The sequence below is a fragment of the Nycticebus coucang genome, chromosome 7 (genome assembly GCF_027406575.1).
Source record: "Nycticebus coucang isolate mNycCou1 chromosome 7, mNycCou1.pri, whole genome shotgun sequence".
NCBI classification, from domain to species: Eukaryota; Metazoa; Chordata; class Mammalia; order Primates; family Lorisidae; genus Nycticebus; species Nycticebus coucang.
In genome coordinates, this window is record NC_069786.1 from 27,970,452 (window position 1) to 27,991,478 (window position 21,027).

General features: G+C 37.4%; 1 protein-coding gene across 16 annotated transcripts in view; it reads left to right on the forward strand.

Moving 5' to 3' along the window:
• Positions 1-21,027, forward strand: part of R3HDM1 (R3H domain containing 1) — a 227,505-nt gene that overhangs the window by 161,829 nt on the left and 44,649 nt on the right. For 8 of the 16 annotated variants that reach the window (XM_053596406.1, XM_053596403.1, XM_053596404.1 and 5 more), the window contains 3 exons: positions 1,681-1,833; positions 7,633-7,781; positions 11,838-11,989. In XM_053596406.1, the coding sequence (XP_053452381.1) occupies positions 1,681-1,833; positions 7,633-7,781; positions 11,838-11,989 (454 nt within the window). The remainder of the gene's footprint in view (positions 1-1,680; positions 1,834-7,632; positions 7,782-11,837; positions 11,990-21,027) is intronic. The other 8 variants (XM_053596411.1, XM_053596412.1, XM_053596414.1 and 5 more) reach the window with 1 other exon arrangement.

A 21,027-nucleotide genomic window follows, 5' to 3' on the forward strand; every position in this document is an offset into this window, starting at 1 on the left:
TTGTGTTTATTTAATCAGTGTTTCCATAAAACTTTTTCTACTTCAACATTTGTCCCTCAGAAAAGTAAATTTTAGAATCAAGACAGCTGTGTTTAATTCCCAGCTACACACTTAAAAGCTGTTGACCTTGGGATGAGGTATGAAACTCTCTGTGCCTTTCTTTCCTCATCTGAAAACATGGGGATAATAATTATACTTATTTCATAAGATTGTAATCACTAAATGGGTTAACTTATGTAAAGTACTCAGTGCCTATAAACTAATAAATGTCATAAGAGTGTTAGCTGTTAATATTACCTTGTGGTGCCTTTGAAGCAATGATAATTATGTAGTATTCTAAATGAAAAGACATAGGAACTTTGGACTGGATTCCAGGCCAGACACAGGGATCTGACATAAATTGTCCTAAAAAAAAAATTTTTCTTTTTCCTATTTAGCTTCTTGACACTTAACCTTCATCCTGAGAGTACAGTAGAGATCAATTGAGTTCTTTTCTTCAACTTTTGATTTTTAAATTTTAGGTATAAATAAGTTTTAAGAAAATTACTTTAAAAAATACTTCCTTCCCAAAGATTGTAAAATCTCTGTTATTCAGGTATGGAAACATTACATAGAAAGGCTTTGCTCACGTTAAGTCATTTGGCAAAAGTGTATTGTAATAACTGCTGCCTAACTCCTGTGTTCTGTTAGAGAGGTTCCTGTCCACATAAAATTGTCCTTAGAAATTCAAAAAAAAGAAAAAGGCTTTGAAAGTATGTGTTATAATGAAAAGAGGCTTTGAAAATATGTCTCATTTCACAGTGATAAGGTTGTTTTTTGGCACATAAACTATATAAAAAAATAAGAAAATATGTTTCATTTCTAGAAAAAATGCAAATGAGTATGTATGTTGCTCTCTGCATAAAAAATAAGGCTAGCTATGTATACAGTGTGCACATGGTAATTATCTATAAGTGATTATTTTTCCATAGTGGCTTTTCCCTTTTTTGTTTTCCAGATTTTCTACCATGAAAATCTTTTTTATAGGGCGGCGCCTCTGGTTCAGTGGTTAGGGTGCCACAGCCCCATATACCGAGGGTGGCGGGTTCAAACCCAGCCCCGGCCAAACTGCAACAAAAAAAATAGCCAGGCGTTGTGGTGGGTGCCTGTAGTCCCAGCTACTTGGGAGGCTGAGGCAAGAGAATCGCCTAAGCCCAGGAACTGGAGGTTGCTGTGAGCTGTGTGACGCCACGGCACTCTACCGAGGGCAATAAAGTGAGACTCTGTCTCTACAAAAAAAAAAAAAAAAGAAAGAAAATCTTTTTTATGATCAAATAAATAAGGGTTTTTTTGAAGTTATATTAATGTCCACAATTTTTAAAGAAATATTCAAATAATACCTTCATTTCAAGCTTTATATATTAATATAAATTGAAACAGTTTGGTCTTCTTCCTTATCAAGTAAGCACTTTGAGGTTAATTACATGAAATCTTTGATTCATTTGTCCAATTTTCTAGGATAGATTTAATGAGTGATCCATGAATTCCAGACTGATGTGGTTTGTGTTCATGGAGTAGTGTCATTTTAGTGAAAAGGTGATTAAATGTGTTCACCTTCTAAACTAATGTTGCCTTAAAATTTAAATTCAGTTTTTCTTTTTTCTTTTTTTTTTTTTTTTTTTTTTTGTGGTTTTTGTCCAGGGCTGGGTTTGAACCCGCCACCTCCGGCATATGGGACCGGTGCCCTACTCCTTGAGCCACAGGCGCCGCCCCTAAATTCAGTTTTTCATGTGAGAAACCATTCTCTAAATGTGAACAGTAAGAAGCTGGACATTCTTAGCCTGTTAACACATAGTAAGTTTCTGGTTTTGTGTAGTTTTTCCCTGTTGTTCACTCACTAAGTATAAATATTAAGTGCCTACTGTTTAGCTGTGTGATAGTTGATATGGATTATTTTAAAGGGAAAGGGTGAATGTTAATATTTTTGCCTTTACTCTTTTAGATATATATATATTTTTTGAACACAACAATCAAGTGGTCAGATGCCTTTACTCTTAAAAACCATATCATTTGCATCTTTTTAAAGGCATACACAGAGGTGGCACCTTTGGCTCAGTGGGAAGGGTGCTGGCCCCATATACCAATGGTGGTGGGTTTGAACTCAGCCCTGGCCAGCTTAAACAGCAATGACAACTGCAACAAAAGAAAGCTGGGCGTTGTGGTGGGCCCCTGTGGTCCCAGCCACTCAGGAGGCTGAGGCAATAGAATCACTTAAGCCCAAGTTGAAGGTTGCTATGAGCTGTGACACAGCGGCACAAAAAAAAAAAAAAGGCAAAGGCATACACAGCAAGGAAAGAACAACTAGCAAGAAAATATCAGTGTAGTAGTATTTAGCCATAAGAAAAGATGGAGACTTTATATCTTTTGTATTAACCTGGATGGAGCTGAAGCACATTCTTCTTAATAAAGTATCACAAGAATGGAAAAGCAGATATATAAAGTACTCGATATTAATATAAAGCCAGTAGACAATCTGATACATGCCCACATAGGAGAAAAACTTAATTCAAATTAGGGAGAGAGGGGAAGAAAGGTAATTGGCATGCTCCCACTTAATAAGCACAATGTAGGGGTCTTTGGCACACCTTTTGGGTGCAGGACACAACTACAAGAGGGACTATACCTAACAAAATCAAATATTGTGACCTGTTTCACATTAACCTGAAATTTTAAAAATATATATATATTTGGGCCGGGTGCAGTGGCTCATGCCTGTAATCCTAGCACTCTGAGAGGCTAAGACCAGGTGGATTGCCTGAGCTCAAAGATTTGAGACCAGCCTGAGCCAGAGTGAGACCTTGTCTCTAAAAATAACTATGCATTGAGGCTGGCGCCTGTAATCCCAGCTACTTGGGAGGCTGAGACAAAAGCATTGCTTGAGCCCAAGAGTTTGAGGTTGCTGTGAGCTACGATGCTACGGCACTACCAAGGGTGATAAAGTAAAACTGTCTCCAAAAACAAACAAACAAACTATATATATATGGATGTTACCTATAGAGTTTCATGAGATATGGTATAAGGCAATAGACAAAATCATGAGGGGATTAGTAAGAGAGCTTATTGAGGAAGGTATTTTAAAGTTCTTGGCATTGTTATTTTCAGTAGTTCCAATTGCTCGAGGACACATTCCTACTTCATTTATGCTGCTTGCAAAGGAAGTACTAAAAACACTACTAATGTGAGTGTTTTTTCTACTTTCACAATTTTTAAAATCTATAACTTCCTGGTAGTTTCATCTCATCCCTCTTCTACTTGTAAAAACTTTGGTTTTCCACCAGTATTCTATCCTACCTTTACCTTCACCTTCCACTTTTCACCCATACACCATATCTAAACACTCCTGACTATTCCCTACTTCAAACATATAATTTAGACCTTTTCTTTTTGTTGGAATGTTCTTCTTTTTCTTTAAGCCCAAGTTCAAATGCGTCCACTTCTATGAATATCAGTCAGGACTGATTTCTCCCTCTTATTTTGGTAAGACTCTTTTTATGTATACTCTTATCCTCATAGGATATTGTGGCTAACAATGCCTTACTCCGAAGATAAGGACCATGTCAAACTCTTCTTTCTATAACCCAGCTGGCATATCCTAGGCTTCCTGTATCCTTTATACTACCTTCTGTAACAAATGACCAGATGCTACAGTTACATGTTAATAGATTTTTAGATTTCATGTTGTCACATTTTCAAACTGTGCATGGTGTTTGTGCATAAGTGTGGCAATTAATAGGCAGTGACATTAATAGAGATTAGATGCATTAGGAAATCTAAAATATCATTGAGAATTTAATGATAAAATTCCACAATATAATTTCCAAGTGACCCTACATTAAACTGCTATGTATGGTTTCTCAAGCTATGTATTAGAAGGCTTCTGTCTCAGATCTTTTATCATAAGAAAGAATTTTAGGCAGGAGACCCTCTAAGACACTTAAATTAAAGTGGTTAAATTTAGAAAATTAAAAAATGCAAAACTATCAATGCATTTGCCCATACATTAGCTTTTGTTTTTATAAAGCTTTTAAGTCACTGTAGAACCTTAAATATATTTAAATAAACTATAGAAGAAACATGTGAAACATTTTAAGTTTCTTAAGGGGATGTGAATGTTAAGTCAAAGTATTTTAAGTGAATTCTGCCAGCTATCTACAGTGTTTTTGTCTATTTTCATTTTAGTAGACTATAATTCTACCAAGTCTGTTTTAGGAAAATTATTTTCCCAGTCTATGGTAGAGCCCACATTCTGATGCTGTAGTAGATGTTTGTATGTATGTGTTGAGAGATGGCATTTCCCACACAAGAAAAGATCTCATGTTTACATCCCATTTCTATTGTTGTCCTTTATCTTTCTAGGGGTAGGAATTTTTGTTGTTGTTGTTGAGACAGAGTCTCACTATGTCCCCTCCGTAGAGTGCCGTAGCGTCACAACTCACAGCAACCTCAAACTCTTAGGCTCAAGTGATTCTCTTGCCTTAGCCTCCCAAGTAGCTGGGAGTACAGTCGTCTGCCACAACGCCCTGTTGTTGTTGTTGTTTGCAGTTGTCGTCGTTGGTTAGCTGGCCAGGGCCAGGTTCGAATCCTCCACCTTTGGTGTATGTGGCTGGCACCATAACCACTTTGCTACCAGGCACCGGGCCTAAGGGTAGGAATTTGTCAGCATATGTTGTGACAGTGTTTGGGATTTGGGGATGTGAATTGGAAATAACCTGTCATTTGATGAACTGAAAATAGGGTTGAATATTAATTGTTGGACTAAGAAACAAGAAGTTTTTTCTGCTTTCTTCCTTTACATGCCTAAAAGTTTAAGTAATACATATGTATAGGAAATTCCCAAAGGAGAAGGTTTAGCAAACAGCATATTATCATTCACTGTATTACAAATAAAAACTAGATTATACATTTTTTTGGACAAATTTAGATTGGTGGGAAGTCATTTGAAACATGCCCATAGAACACTGTTGCCATACAAATAACATTTTTACAAAAACCCCTTCACTGTTAAAGAATTTACTATAAGTGGATTTTTACTTTGTTGTTGTTAATATGTTGTTTGGTTACCAGATATACTTTGTTGTATTTATATTCTTAGAGAAGGTAGATGCTAGATTTTATTCAGTCTTTTAGTCCTTGAGCAGAATCATAACATTAAGGATATGTTATTCTGTTGTTATTAAGGATAACCACATTGATAATTATTGTCTATAATCAATACTTGAAATTACAGTTTTTCTTGCTTTAAGTATTAATAAAGTTGTAAATGAAAACTGCTCTTTATAAGATAATAAAATATATGTATTGATGTTATTATCAGGGAAATTATTTCATTGCCCTTGTTTGTATAAGCAATGCTATAGTTCAGTTCATCTTTATAAAAACTTTTCCTTTTTTTTTTGGGAGGCACCTGTGGCTCAGTCCGTAAGGCGCCGGCCCCATATACCGACGGTGGCGGGTTCAAACCCGGCCCCAGCCGAACTGCAACCAAAAAAAAAAATAGCCGGGTGTTGTGGCGGGCGCCTGTAGTCCCAGCTACTCGGGAGGCTGAGGCAAGAGAGTCGTTTGGGCCCAGGAGTTGGAGGTTGCTGTGAGCTGTTGAGGCCACGGCACTCTACCGAGGGCCATAAAGTGAGACTCTGTCTCTACAAAAAAAAAAAAAAAAAAACTTTTCCTTTTTTTTTTTTTTTTCTTTGTTGAGACAGAGTCTCATTCTGTCACCCTAGGTAGAGTGCCGTGGCATCATCATAGCTCACAGCAACCTCAAACTCTTGGGCTCCAGCAATCCTCATTCCTCAGCTTCCTGAGTAGCTGGGTTTACAGGTGCCTATCACAGTGCCCAGCTAATTTTATTTTTAGTAGAGATGGGGTCTCACTCTTGGCTCAGACTGGTCTCAAACTCCTCTAAGCTCAAGCAGTCCACCTGTCTCAGTCTCCCAGAGTGCTAGGATTACAGGTGTGAGCCCCGGCCTAGCCTACAAAAATTTTTTCAATACCCTAAAGTGAGGTGATTATTATTTTTTTTTTGAGGTGATTATTTTTATCTTGTTTTGTAAAAAGAGAATTTGTCATAGCTTGTAGTAATTTACATGAATGCCTTTAATTAGCATACCTAAAGGAATTGTCTTAGGATCAGAAAACAAAAATACAGTTTATATTCACTATTCCAGTTTATCACTGTAGATTCTTATTTAAATAAGTAAGTGTATAGCTTGAGCAAGAATGAGACCTCTTCTCTTCTAAAAACAGAAAAATTAGCTAAGTATTGTGGTAGACATCTGTATTCTTACCTACTCTGGAGGCTGAGGCAGGCGATCACTTCAACCTAAGAATTTGAGGTTGGTATGAGCTAGACTGACGGCCATAGCACTCTATCTAGCCCAGGCAACAAAGTGAGACTGTCTCAAAAATAAACAAGCAGGCTTGGCACCTGTAGCTCAAGCGGCTAGGGCATCGGCCACATACACCAGAGCTGGCAGGTTCAAATCTAGAACATTGGACTTCTGTGTTTTGGTCTATAATGTTCTGGTCACCTGTCTGAATGTCCTGTGTGTTCAAATCTAGCCCATCGTTGAAGACCCAATGCAAATGCCACCTCTTCAATGCCTACAAGTTTTAAGACATTTCAGATAACTCAGCTCCCGTAGCACAGTGGTTACAGCACCAGCCACATGGACCAAGGCTGGAGGGTTGGAATCCAGCCTGGACCAGCTAAACAACAATGACAACTGCAACCAAAAAATAGCCAGGTGTTGTGGCAGGCGCCCGTAGTCCCAGCTACTTGGGAGGCTGAGGCAAGAGAATCACTTAAGCCCAGAAGTTTGAGGTTGCTGTGAGCTGTGACGCCATGGCCCTCTACCCAGCTTGAGACTCTGTCTCAAAAAAAAAAAAAATAAGTTTACTTGATATAGGTGAATTTATACTCTGATTAGCCTTTAGCTTAGGGGCAGTTATCTCTTAGGAAATAATCTAAAAAAAATTACTGAAGAACTTCATACCTTATATCTTTGATACATTCCTAATATAAGTAGTCGTATCTCACTGTGATTCTCAAATATGCAACCTTTCTATGGAGTGGTTCTCTTCCCCCTTATAACTCTGTAGCAAGTCCAGTTTCATCACCGTGCAGCCACTGCAGTTGCACAGGGCCCCATGCCCTCACTAGTGATCTGCTGTTACCAACTTGAAATTTTTAATTTTTTTAACAAGGGGCCCTACATATTTTTCTTCTGCACTGGGTCCCTCATATCATGTAGCCAGTCTTGATCCCCAGAAACTGTTTATCATAATAGATTGGAACACACCCTGAATAGTAATTGTCCTATGTTAACTAAACATATGACCCTATAAACTTCCTCAGGTATACAGGAAATATTCATATATAGATTTTATTTGAATGTATTTTGGGGAGTGGCAGTGAGTGTGGCTGACTTGGGTTACCTACCTACATAGTGAACTTTTTGAATGTTATTTTAGAGACCTGCCATTTAATAAAAATTCTGTCATTTTTGAACATCAAAGTACTTAACATTTTTTAACCATTCTATTGCATGAAATAATTAAATTCAAAGTCAGAGTTAACTCATTGCGCTATTACAGGTTATCAAGTTATACCTAACCAGCAGCAAAACTACCAAGGAATAGTTGGAGTTCAGCAGCCCCAGAGTCAGAACCTAGTCGGTAGCCAGCCCAACAGCATTGGAAATCAGATTCAAGGAGTAGTCATCCCCTATCCTTCATCATATCAGGTATGTTGTCTCTCTTTTACCTACTTTGGGTAGAGATAATTTTGAATAAATTAAATATATGACTGCAATGAATCTTTTATGTTTTCCTTTTTTGTCTTGCTCCGTGCCCTGGGTAGAGTTCCCTGGTGTCATAGCTCACAGTAACCTCAAACTCCTGAGCTTGAGCAACTCTCTTGCCTCAGCCTCCCGAGTAGCTGGGACTATGTCTGGCACAGCACCTGGCCAGTTTTATCTATTTTTTAATAGAAACAGGGTCTGTGGGATCCTTTTTTTTTTTTTTTTTTTTTTTGAGACACAGTCTCATTTTTTCACCCTCAGTAGAGCACTATCTCACAGCAACCTCAAACTCAAGTGATCCTGTGGTCTCAGCCTCCCAAGTAGCTGGGATTATAGGTGTCCACCACAACATGCAGCTGTTTTTAGAGATGGAGTTTCACTCTTGCTCAGGCTGGTCTCAAACTCCTGAGATCAAACAATCTACCCATCTTGTTCTCACAGAGTGCTAGGATTATAGGCATATGCACCACCACCATGTCTGGCTATGTTCTCCTTTTAATATAGAGAAAATGCTTCTGTCTTTTCTGTCTTCATAGTCTTAAGATTTATATTACTTGAAACAGCTTTGTTTTATCCTCATTTTACCACTTTATTCATTCACTTAATTAACATTTAGAATATCTGAACCACATTGACATTGGTAAGTACATTTTGTCTGGCATTGTCAGTAGTTCCAACTGCACAGCTACATAACCAGATGTCTTACTCTATATTCATTCAGCTGCTTAGAAAGTCTTCATTGGTGGGGAGAGAGGAATAGAAAGAAAAATAGAAGTGAGAGTACAGGTGTTTGAATAGTTATTTTAATGTAGATATCATTGTTTTCAGAATAGGAAAGTATGTGCCAATTTCCCATGCTGAGACTTTTCCCTCACAACTCAATTCCCAAAAGGGGTGATATATATTTGGAATATCATAGGTTTTAATTTACAGTTCTAAAGCAGAAATACCTATTACTTCATAAGTAAACAGATGTCTTTAGTATAAGAAGACACATTTTCAGAATTTGTTTTACCTTCCCTCATCTTCATGGAATACCTTGGAAGTGAGTTCATTTTACCTTGCAAGTGAGTTCAGTTATGGTTTTTCATAGCTGAGTCTAATTTTAGGAACTAGTAAAGACCATTTTCATTCACTTAATAAGGAAAAAATAATGTAATTGGGATTATAAACATGAATTTTATCTAAATATTTGTAAATAAATTGGTTGTAATATACAGATTGTTAAAACTGAGAGGATCATGAACTAAAGCAATGAATAGGTTAGGAACTTCATAATGAAGCCTTCTGGGAAGTTAGAAACCTTTAACTAGCTCTTAAAAGAAAATTACATACATAATTGAAAAGACCTTCTGGAGCCAAAGAAGGGTACTAGCATTTTCCATATGATACCAGAAAATTGAAATTGAAATGAAAATGTGAAATGTGGAATTACGAAGTATTATTGATCATTAAGAGTGTCTCATTTTGAAGCCTCTTAAAGCAACTAAAGAAAAATACTTCATGAAGCTAGACTTTGCATTCTTCATGTCCCCCATGCTTTTTACTCTTTAATAGTCTTCCCTTTTTCTCCATATCTAAACATTAAAATCAGCACTTTCTTCTCAAGGATCCTGGTCATGTTATGTAATCCATAATGTTGAGCTTCTGTTAGATGGCCTGGCACTGTGCTAGATGCTAAAGATACAGTTAAATAAAATCTGCCTTTGATTTTCAATGGTCTAATGAGAGAAATGACATTTTTAAATAAATTAGAGCCTTATTAGTATAGCTTTTTTTAATGGAACTGGATAATGAAAGTATTCCAGAGCTAAGATAGTTATAATTTGTATAGCATACCTTATTACAAATTATTATTTTCTTATGGTATTTCATATAATCCACACATTGAATAAATAAAGTGTTGCTTTGACCAGCAATGAATGACTCATCTGCTTTATAGTATACTTTCTACCTTATTTAGTAAAAAAGCTGAGTAGTGACAAAATAAGCCATAAAGGTCATCTGTCCTTAGTAGTGAATTTTATGGCTGACCATTCTCAAGTAATGGTCACTTCCTCATTTTTGATGCTTTGTATTTTTTTTGTTAATAGGTTATAAAATTATTCCAATAGTTTTAAGCAGTGGTTCTCAACCTTCCTAATGCGGTGACCCTTTAATACAGTTCTTCATGTTGTAGTGACCCCCCAACCATAAATTTATTTTCGTTGCTACTTCATAACTGTAATTTTGCTACTGTTATGAATCATAATGTAAATATCTGATTTGCAGGATGTAGTTTTGTTGTTACAAAGGGGTCACGACCCACAGGTTGAGAACCACTGGTTTTAAGTCATCTAAATTGAGCTGTACCATTTGTCCTAGATCTGCATTCCATATATATTAATTTAGATACACATAGAAATAATAATCTCAGAATGTTATACTGACTCAGTAGAAAAAAAAAATTGAATGGTAGCTCAGTGGGTAGGGTGCCAGCCCCAAATACCGAGGGTGGTGGGTTCGAACCCTGCCCTGTCCAAACTGCAACAAAAAATACCCGATGTTGTGGTAGGCGCCTGTAGTCCTAGCTACTCGGGCGGCTGAGGCAAGAGAATCGCCTAAGCCCAGGAGGAGGTTGCTGTGAGCTGTGACGTCACAGCACTCTACCGAGGGCAACAAAGCAAAACTCTGTCTCAAAAAAAAAAAAAAAAAAATTGAAATATGTTGTAATGTATAAAATTAGATAAATTAGACCAGTAATTTTCTATTTGAGATAAATGAGCCCAAGGCAAAGTAATTAAGAGATCAGTGTATATTTTGAGAGACCTAGTGGCATTTCAGAAATACATAGGCAAAACTTTTATTTACTTTTTTTTATTTAAGGCAAGACTTAAATTGCAGAGCTAGAGTAGAGAGAATAGTGAAGGTTAAAGAACTGAGAATCTAGAGCCAGAGGGCATGGGTTTGAATTCCTACTTTCTTAGCTTGCTAGCTATGCAATCTTAAGCAAGTTACATAACTTCAGTTTACCCATCTATAAATCAGAAATAATAAAAAGTACCTTCTCAGGTTGTTAGGAAACCTTAATGAGATAATACAACTAAAGCATTTAGAACAGAGCCTGATACATGGTAGTAAGTACGCAGTAGTACATATTATCCTTCATTATTATTACTATTGCTAATGCCATCTTTATCAACAGAAGTTTTTATATTGGCATTATTTTTTTAAATCTTTATAATTGAACTCTAATATTTTGGTACATTCTTAAGTTAAGAGCCCTTTACGCCTATGTGGTTTTTATTTTAGAAACTGTAAAAAAAAAAACAGAGAGAGAGAGAGAAACTAGTGAACTGAAGCATTCATTTTGTCCATGTAGTTTCATGTAGATAATAAACAGAAATGAAAGACTCATTCACTGAATGGCTACTATACTAGATCCTTTAGATGTGCTGTCTTGTAATGGAGATAATACTTGTGATGGAGGTGATGTTTTCATTCTTTCAGATAAGGAAGGGAAGGGCCTGGAAATTTTACATCATTTGCCCAGTGTCACATAGTAAATTGGTGAAGCTGCTGTCACATCTAGATACCTTAAGCTCCCAAGTTCCCATTGTTCCTGATCTATTATAACTCACTGACACCCTGCCTGAGTCTTACTTAGCTCTTCCTTAGGTAAACTGTGTTGCTCTTTCTATCCTTATGTGGAAGGTTTCTTTTTTCTTTTTTTTTTTTTCCCCAAAATAACTTACTTAGCCACATAGTCATATCTTTTCATTATCTGATACATCCAACCTACAGTGTGTTCAATTGGTAAATACTAGCCAAAACAATAGATGGCTCAGAGGAACCTAGAAATAAAGTGGTAGGGCTCTGGCTAACTTATCAGGAAAGCCTATTGGCATGTTAGCATATTCCTAACTACTCAAGGTTTAAAAGTTAATGGAGGCTGAGAACATGAACATTTGCAAGGCTTTGAAAAACCTTTTTTACTTTAAATTGTCTTTCAAATTTTAGGTTTCACTGCCTCAAGGTTCTCAAGGAATTGCCCATCAGACTTATCAACAGCCAGTTACATTCCCCAGTCAGTCTAATCAAGGATCTATGCCCACAACAGGAATGCCCATTTACTATAGTGTCATTCCACCTGGCCAACAAAATAATTTAAGGTGAGTATGCTAAGAAACCTAATCCTCTAGCTTCTTATTCTTTACCAGGATTATAGTCTATATTGCTAGTTTTAAAGTTGACTAAGAGGCATTACCTGAGATCATTTTGTAATGTAGCATAGAAAAACAATAATACAGGCTTGGCGCCTGTAGCTCAAGCGGCTAGCGGGCCAGACACATACGCCAGAGCTGACAGGTTCAAATCCAGCCTGGGCCCGCCAAACAACAATGACAGCTACAGCCAAAAGATAGCCAGGCATTGTGGTGAGCACCTGTAGTCCCAGCTACTTGGGAGGCTGAGGCAAGAGAATCGCTTAAGCCCAAGAGTTGGAGGTTGCTGTGAGCTGTGATGCCACGGCAAGATAAAGAAAAACAATGATATAGTCTTTTTTTTTTTTTTTTTTTTTTTTTTTTTTTGAGACTGAGTTTTTCGGTTTTGCCCTGGGTAGAGTGCCGTGTTGTCGTCACAGCTCACAGCAACCTCAAACTCTTGGGCTCAAACGATCCTTTTGCCTCAGCCTCCTGAGTAGCTACATGTGCCTACATAACTAGCTAGTTTTTCCGAGTTATTTTTAGTAAAAACAAGGTCTCACTCTTGCTCAGGCTGCTCTCAAACTCCTGAGCTCAAACAGTCCTAGAGTGCTAAAATTAGGAGTCAGCCAACACACCCACTCAGATACAATCTATCTTTTAAGTATGTATTTTAGCAAAATCATTATAAGCAAAGCATTCAGTATGTAAACTAAAGGAGAGTCAAATCTCTTGTGTGCCTAAAAATTAGGCCAATCTTCTTTTCCTCACCCAAATAACATAATAGTTGGCCAAAGGCCCTTAGCAATTAGAGTGTTCTTTTGTTGATATTTAATATTTTTGTAGGAATCTGTGAAGATTGTAATTTCTGTACGTAACCCTAGCAGCAGAGTATCTTGCTGGAATTTTTCTGGCTCTGAGGAGCTCATTTTTTATCAGTAGGGGCGGGAGTCTTACATGAGAAGTAAATGACAGTAAGCTCTACATTAAAGCAAGTAGTGAAGTATTTCATCAACCACCTTAACTTAGAAGAGCAGAAGTTTCTCTGACAAGCCCAGTGTGTTAAAAATAACTAGTCTTCCCTTCAGTTCATCGTTCAGAATATATTCTGAATAAAGCCATTCATTTATTCTGATGACATCTCTCTGAAATTGCCTGTCACCTAATTATGGTTATAGATAGCATTTGGAGATGAAGAAAGAATGAACATACCCACAACTAGCTTTGAAAGTGGGAGTTTGGTTCTGATTTTCTTTGTTGTCAGGTGACCCCATGCCTCAGAGAATCTCACATATTTCCCCTTTCTTTACATTTCTGTGGCTGCCAGTGTTTGGGCAAGGGGCCCTGTTTGTAGTGGCTTTTTATTTTTTCGAAACAGAGTCTCACTTTATTACCCTCAGTACAGTGCCCTGGCATCACAGCTCAGAGCAACCTCCAACTCCTGGGCTTAGGCTATTCTCTTGCCTCAGCTCCCAAATAGCTGGGACTACACAGGCGCCCACCACAATGCCCAGCTATTTTTTGTTGCAGTTAGGCCAGGGACGGGTTCAAACCTACCACCCCCAGTATATGGGGACGACACTCTACCCACTGAGTCACAGGCGCCACCCTGTAGGGGCTTTTTAAGTGGCACGTTTTGATTAGAAATCTCACAGGCAACTTTGTACATTTATGTAAATGGCTTAGGGTTTAAAACTATAGATAGAACTGCTATACCATGAAAATAGAAATGTGTACTGGGTTAAATGTCCCATTTGTTGTATGAGTTTAAATTGTATAAATAAGGAGAAAATACTCTGAATCTGAGGTTCTTTTCCTTATGTCCAAGTTTGGAATCTAAAATGACAAATCAGTTTCTGAATTGCCAATTAGAGGCATAATTCTGTGCGCTAAAGTATAAGTGAAATAAAGGGTGAGAAAATTGCCTCTTAAGCCAAAGTTTGACCTTTTATTTATCGGAGAAAATTACCAAAGTAATCATTCCTATGTCAGGCAGAGGCTGAGAGAAATAGGTACTGAGTTACCTTTGTAGGCCTACATACTGGGAAGAGGGGCTTTCAAGGGGGAAGGAGATCAAGCCTATAAGACCATGTAAAATGGCTTAGGGTTTAAAACTACTATGTGTAGCATACAGATGCCACATTTTGTTTGGTTAGGTTTTGTTTTTTGTTTTTTGGGGGGGGTTTTTTGAGACACAGTCTCATTTTGTCGTCCTTGGTAGAGTACCGTGGCATCATAGCTCATAGCAACCTCACACTCCTGGACTCAAGTGATTCTCTTGCCTCAGTCTCCCAAGTATTGGGGATTACAGATGTCCAGCTATTTTTATAGATGAGGTCTTGCTGTCTGACTCAGGCTGGTCTTGAACCCGTGAGCTCAGGCAATCCACCCACCTCAGTCTTCCAGAGTGCTTGGATTATAGATGTGAGCTGCCATGCCCAGCCAGATATCACATTTTATAAAAAATTAAAAAATAAAACTTTCGGGCGGCACCTGTGGCTCAGTGAGTAGGGCGCCGGCCCCATATGCCGAGGGTGGCGGGTTCAAACCCAGCCCCGGCCAAACTGCAACAAAAAAATAGCCGGGCGTTGTGGCGGGCGCCTGTAGTCCCAGCTGCTTGGGAGGCTGAGGCAAGAGAATCGCGTAAGCCCAAGAGTTAGAGGTTGCTGTGAGCCGTGTGACGCCACGGCACTCTACCCGAGGGCGGTACAGTGAGACTGTCTCTACAAAAAAAAAAAATAATAAAAAATAAAATAAAATAAAACTTTCCCATGCTATTGTATTTGTCAATCCTTTGAAACAAAAAGGATTTTGTTTGCTTGATTTCTGAGGGAACTGGCCCTGAGAGTATTGATACAGGTGAGAGAGCACAATTCTGTACCTGCCTGTACTGTCAGTCGTATTTTAATAGGATGATAGAATCCAAAAGCTATCAAGTGTGTGCTGATGTGACTATGCTTTGGAGAGAACATTAGATTTAGTCCCTTGGCCTATTTCTGCAAGGAAAATAAAAATTTGGAGAGCTAGCCTTGGCCTGAGGAATAGCCTGGAGTGTAATAATTGAAAGATAGATAAAGTTCCCCAACAACCTCCAAAATGAATCTTGATAAAAAGTCTTTGGAATTGACTGTGGCTCAACAGAGTGGGGCGCCAGCCTCATATGCTGGAGGTGGCAGGTTCACACCCAGCCCCTGCCAAAAACTGCAAAAAAAAAAAAAAACGTCTTTGGAATTACTCACAGCTTAGAGCTCTGAGTAACATTGATGACCTAAACGGGGCAGATGAACTTAAAATGCAGTAATCGTAAATTGACAGAATTGGTCACCAACTAACAATCTAGGATTGATCTATTCCAACTGTACATTACCAGTGTGTGAGAAATAAAATGGATTGCACCTAAAGCAGAACATGTGTATTCTGTCAGATTGTATGCTGGTATCTTTTGGACGAGTTACTGAGTAGGAAGTCAAGTCATGTACAGAATTAATTTAGGATCCCTTTAGTTTAAAAAAAAAAATGTAATTAACTAATAGTACTTTTCAAAATGTAATAGCATTGTTTACAAAAAATCTTATTCCTGCTTCTGCTCAATGTTAATATACAAATCACAGTATTTCAGCACCTTGGAATCAATGCTTAAAAAATTGACTATTGGTATTTTTAATTAATCAGATAATTGAATTACTACCTAAGTTCTAATATATTGAGGCCATTCCTTTATAAATCTAGATTTAGTAGCTTGTATAAATTATGTTTTATTTTAGTACAGATACATGAAAAGCAAAGGTTGTTCTGAATACTCAAGCACCTAGAACCAGCACCTAGCACACAGAAGGAGCTTGGTAAATCTGTACTGAAGGAAAGCATTCCTTAATGGCAAAGACCAGCTTGCACTTATGTATAGTACATATATGTCATTAATTATTGGCCTTAATTTTGTTTCTGTAACCTCTATATTTTCAAATTTTTTACCAATGTTTTTCAAAGATGAGTAAAAGAAAACTAATCATCATGCCCTACTCTGCCTCCATCCCCAGGTCATCAGCATTCTCAAGCTAGTATGTGTTCTATCATATTGGTCTCCTGCCTGTGCAAAAACTACACATACATAGGAATTGGTCAGTAGATTTAGTGAAATGCATAGTGTCTTATATTTTTCCCTGAACATATTATGAACATTACGTTAGTAAATGTTACTTTAAAACATTGTTTATATTTCTAATTTCTTGACAAACATAATTTTATCTAAATGAAAAAATGTCATATAGGCATTTGTTTTTCTAATCTCCCTTTTTCTCTGCACCCCTGCCACCTGGACCATTTCTCAGGCATGCACATACTGGGTAACCCATGTTTCAAACTCCTGGTTTGTGTCCCTCCTCACTTTTCTCCTTGTACTTAAATCATACATAATGCAGATAAGATGTAGAAAAGTCAACAAGATTGGCACATACATTTAGATGCACAGGAAATTGAGTTTACAAAGTTTTAAATATAAAATGTCTACAATTTCTGAGATGTGAGAGAATTTCTCTGAGATGTGGACTAGTATAAGGAATTAATGTGTCTAGGATTTTGTGTATTGAAATCACAAATTTGCAAACTATATATCTGATAGAAAAGATATAAGATAGATAAGGTGGATAAGAAGTATATCTGATATTCAAAATATATAAGGAACTCATTTAATACTACCACTGAAATATGGCATTTTTTCTGCCAGTCTGCATTTGTTTATTTCACCACACTGTACTTATAAATGCATTACTGTTTAGTCAGTCTTCTATCATTTTCTCAGATATGTATCTGAGAAATTTCTCCAAATACATACATAAATGCTCTTTTCCTTGAGACAGATGTGGAATCTCACTTTTACTTGGTATTAGGACACAAGTTATATGCAACCCATAAAGCTAATTTTTCAGATAATTGAATCTTATACCATTAGGCATTAGTTATTGGGTAGGATAATACAATTACAAGGAACATGGGCTTTGGCTCGGTGTCCATAGCTCAGTGGTTAGGGTGCAACCCACGTACACCAGGGCTAGTGGGTTCAAACCCAGCCTGGGCCTGCTAAACAAATAACAACAAAAATAACTGGGCATTGTGGCAGGCACCTGTAGTCCCAGCTACTAGGTAAGCTGAGGCAAAATCTTGAGCCGAAGAGTTTGAGGTTGCTGTGAGCTGTGTCGTCACGGCAATCTACAGAGGGCAACAAGGTGAGATTCTGTCTTGAAAAAAAAAAAAGAAGGAACATGGGCTTTAGATTCAAACAAACCTACCCTAAAGTTTACGTGACCTTAGTCAATTTACTTAGTCTCTTTGTACCATGGTTTTCTTATTTGTAAGGTAGGAGTGACACATCACAGGACTAGTATAAGGAATTAATGTGTCTAGGATTTTGTGTATTGAAATCACAAATTTGCAAACTATATATCTGATAGATAAGATATAAGATAGATAAGATGGATAAGAAGTATATCTGATATTCAAAATATATAAGGAACTCATATAATTCAATAGCAAAAAAAAACAGGCATCATCATGTCACTGTACTTCAGCCTAGGTGACAGAGTAAGACCTATCTCTGAAAATTAAAAAAAAAAAAAAAAAGTCATATCCTCAGCCCTATATATTCTCACTTATCCATTGACGTATACTAACCAGCCCTCTATTGTTGTTTTCATCCATGACTTTAGCCGTCCATAAGTAGTGATAGCCAGGCATACTTTACACATCTGCAGAAAAGTCCTAATGCCTGTTTGTCACTGTTATTTACATTTTCATCTAAAACCCAATGTTCCAATATAAAACTGTATAAATTACTATCTACCAACATGTTAATAAATCTCTATTTGTTAGATGAAGAGTTAATCTTAACCTCAAAGCTGTAGGGTCTTAACCTAAACGGTCTTGCATTTTAGATACTAAATGGACTATTACAGCCTTCACTTCATTATTAAGATCATAAGAAATAAGAACACTAAGTGAGCCTTTATTTTGAAAACATGTTACTTAGTTTGGGTTGCTTAGCAACTTTGTTTTCTTGCAGAGGCTCCTTGTGTAGAAAAGTAGAATTTGAATTATTTTTACTTTCAGCACACCTTTTCAGTTATCACTGAAGCAACTATCACTATGATAACTGAGCATGGCCTGATAAAAATTGTGTGTCCTGTCAATTTTAGCAATTAGGTCCCTGGTCAGGGACCCAGTTTTATTTACAACAACTTATCATGACAGTTTTCTGTCTTTATTACAGAGAGGAAATTAGTTTGATACCCACAGAGTCTTTAAAAGTGGCCAGTAAGTTGGATATCTTCCTAACACTCGGTGGTAAACCATTACCATTTGTAATGGTTTTTCTCCTGTTTTACCTTTCATTTTCCTAAAAACTCTAAATTCAAAAAGGTAATATACATTTTGTCTCTCTTTTTTTTTTTTTTTCTTTCTGAGACAGAGTCTCACTATGTCACCCTCGGTAGAGTGCTATGGCATAAAAGCTCACAGCAACTTCAAACTCTTGGGCTTAAGCGATTCTCTTGTCTCAGCCTCCCAAGTAGCTGAGACTACAGGAACCTGCCACAACGTCTGGCTATTATTTTGGTGTAGTTATCATTGGTTTTTGTTTGTTTGTTTGTTTTTTGAGACAAAGTCTCACTGTGTCACCCTCACAGCTCACAGCAACCTCCAATTCTTGGGCTTAAGGGATTCTCTTGCCTCAGCCTCCCGAGTAGCTGGGACTACAGGCGCCCGCCACAACACCCAACTATTTTTTGTTGCAGTTGCCATTGCTGTTTTAGCTGGCCAGGGCCAGGTTTGAACCTGTCACCCTCGGTATATGGGGCCAGCGCCTTACTCACTGAGCCTGTTATTGTTGTTGTTTAGCAGGCTCAGGCACGGTTCCAACCCACCAGCCTCAGTGCATGTGGCTGGCACTGTAACCACTGTGCTACAGGCTCCGAGCCTACCTTTTGTCTTTTAATCCTATAATCTTAGAGGGCTAGTATACATAGAAAGGAACTTGAAAAGAGTGTATACAGCCTTCATTTTTTTAGAACTCTTTTAAAAATATTTCACAGAATCTTTATTCATGTGCCTGGCACTGTAACCACCGTGCTACAGGCTCCGAGCCTACCTTTTTTCTTTTAACCCTATAATCTTAGAGGGCTAGTGTACATAGAAAGGACCTTGAAAAGACTGTACCCTTCATTTTTTTAGAACTCTTTAAAAAAAATATTTCACTGAATTTTTATGAAATAGAAAATCAACTTGTCTTTTCTCTCTTCTCCATAGTCTACTTTTTGTCATTTTTGTATTCTAATATTCCTCTAATGTAACCCTTTGTCCTACTTATAGTACCTCTCCTGGATTAATGTTTCTCCCTAAGCTTCTAGTTTTATATTTTTAGTTTTTTGTTTGCATTAGCCATTATTTGAAATAATTGTTAATAATAAAGTCTGACTATTTGAACCATCTTTTAGTGGCATTTCACTTACTTTATTATTACAAAGGAAGTATAGCCGGGCGTTGTGGCGGGCGCCTGTAGTCCCAGCTACTCGGGAGGCTGAGGCAAGAGAATCGCCTAAGCCCAGGAGTTGGAGGTTGCTGTGAGCTGTGTGAGGCCACGGCACTCTACCGAGGGCCATAAAGTGAGACTCTGTCTCTACAAAAAAAAAAAAAAAAAAAAAGGAAGTGATTAACACCAGCTTAACAAAGTTAAATATAGTGAGGAATAAAAATTCAGTTATGCGAGATGAGTGAATTCTAGAGGTCTGCTAGTCAACAAGGTCCCTAGATAATAATACTATATTGTACACGTAAAAATATGCTATATAGTAGATCGTGTTTTAATTATTGTTAACACAATAAAATTTATTTTTAAAAGTAGCAGACTAATATATTCTAGAGCATGCCTATACTGATAACCTATGTGTGATTTTCTAACATTAACAGAATAAATGGAAAAATATGTAATTGTTGAATGACTAAAATGCAAAAGAAAAATGTTACACCACTAAAATACTCTTTGAGAAATTCATTTCTTCTTTAGTGGATATAAAAGGGTGTTTGGTTTTATTTTTTTAACAATTTGGGGGTTTTCTAATTTTTGTTTTTTTAATTAATTAATTTATTTTTATTTTTAAATCATACCTGTGTACATTAGTGCAATCAAGGGGTACACAGTGCTGGTTTCATATACAATCTGAAATATTCTCATCAAACTGTTCAATGTAGCCTTCATGGTGGCATTTTCTTAGTCACTGTATGTAGGCATTTATATTCTGCATTTAGTAAGTTTCACCTGTACCCATTCTAAGATGCACTGTAGGTGTGGCCCCACCCATTACCCTCTCTCCACCATAAACTCCGCCTTTCCTTCCCCTTCCTTGGCCCTTTCCCCATAGTCTTGTGCTATAGTTGGGTTATAGCCTTCATGTGAAAGCTATAATATAGCTTCATAGTAGAGCTGACTACATTGGATACTTTTTATTCCATTCCTGAGATACCTTGCTAAGAAGAAAATGTTCCAGCTCCATCCCTGTAAACATGAAAGAAGTCTCCATCTTTTTTGAAGGCAGCATAATATTCCATGGTATACATGTACCACAATTTGCTAGTCCATTCGTGGGTCGATGGGCACTTGGGCTTCTTCCATGACTTAGCAATTATGAATTGGGCTGCAATAAACAGTCTGGTACAGATGTCTTTGTTATATTGTGATTTCTGGTCTTCTGGGTATAAACCTAGTACAGAAATTATAGGATCGAATGGCAGGTCTATTTTTAGGTCTCTAAGTATTCTCCAAACATCCTTCCAGAAGGAACGTATTAGTGTGCATTCCCACCAGCAGTGTAGAAGTGTGCCCTTATCTCCACATCCACGCCAACATCTCTGGTTTTGGGATTTTGTTGTGTGGGCTACTCTTACTGGGGTTAGGTGATATCTCAAAGTAGTTTTGATTTGCATTTCTCTGATGATTAAGGATGATGAGCTTTTTTCATGTG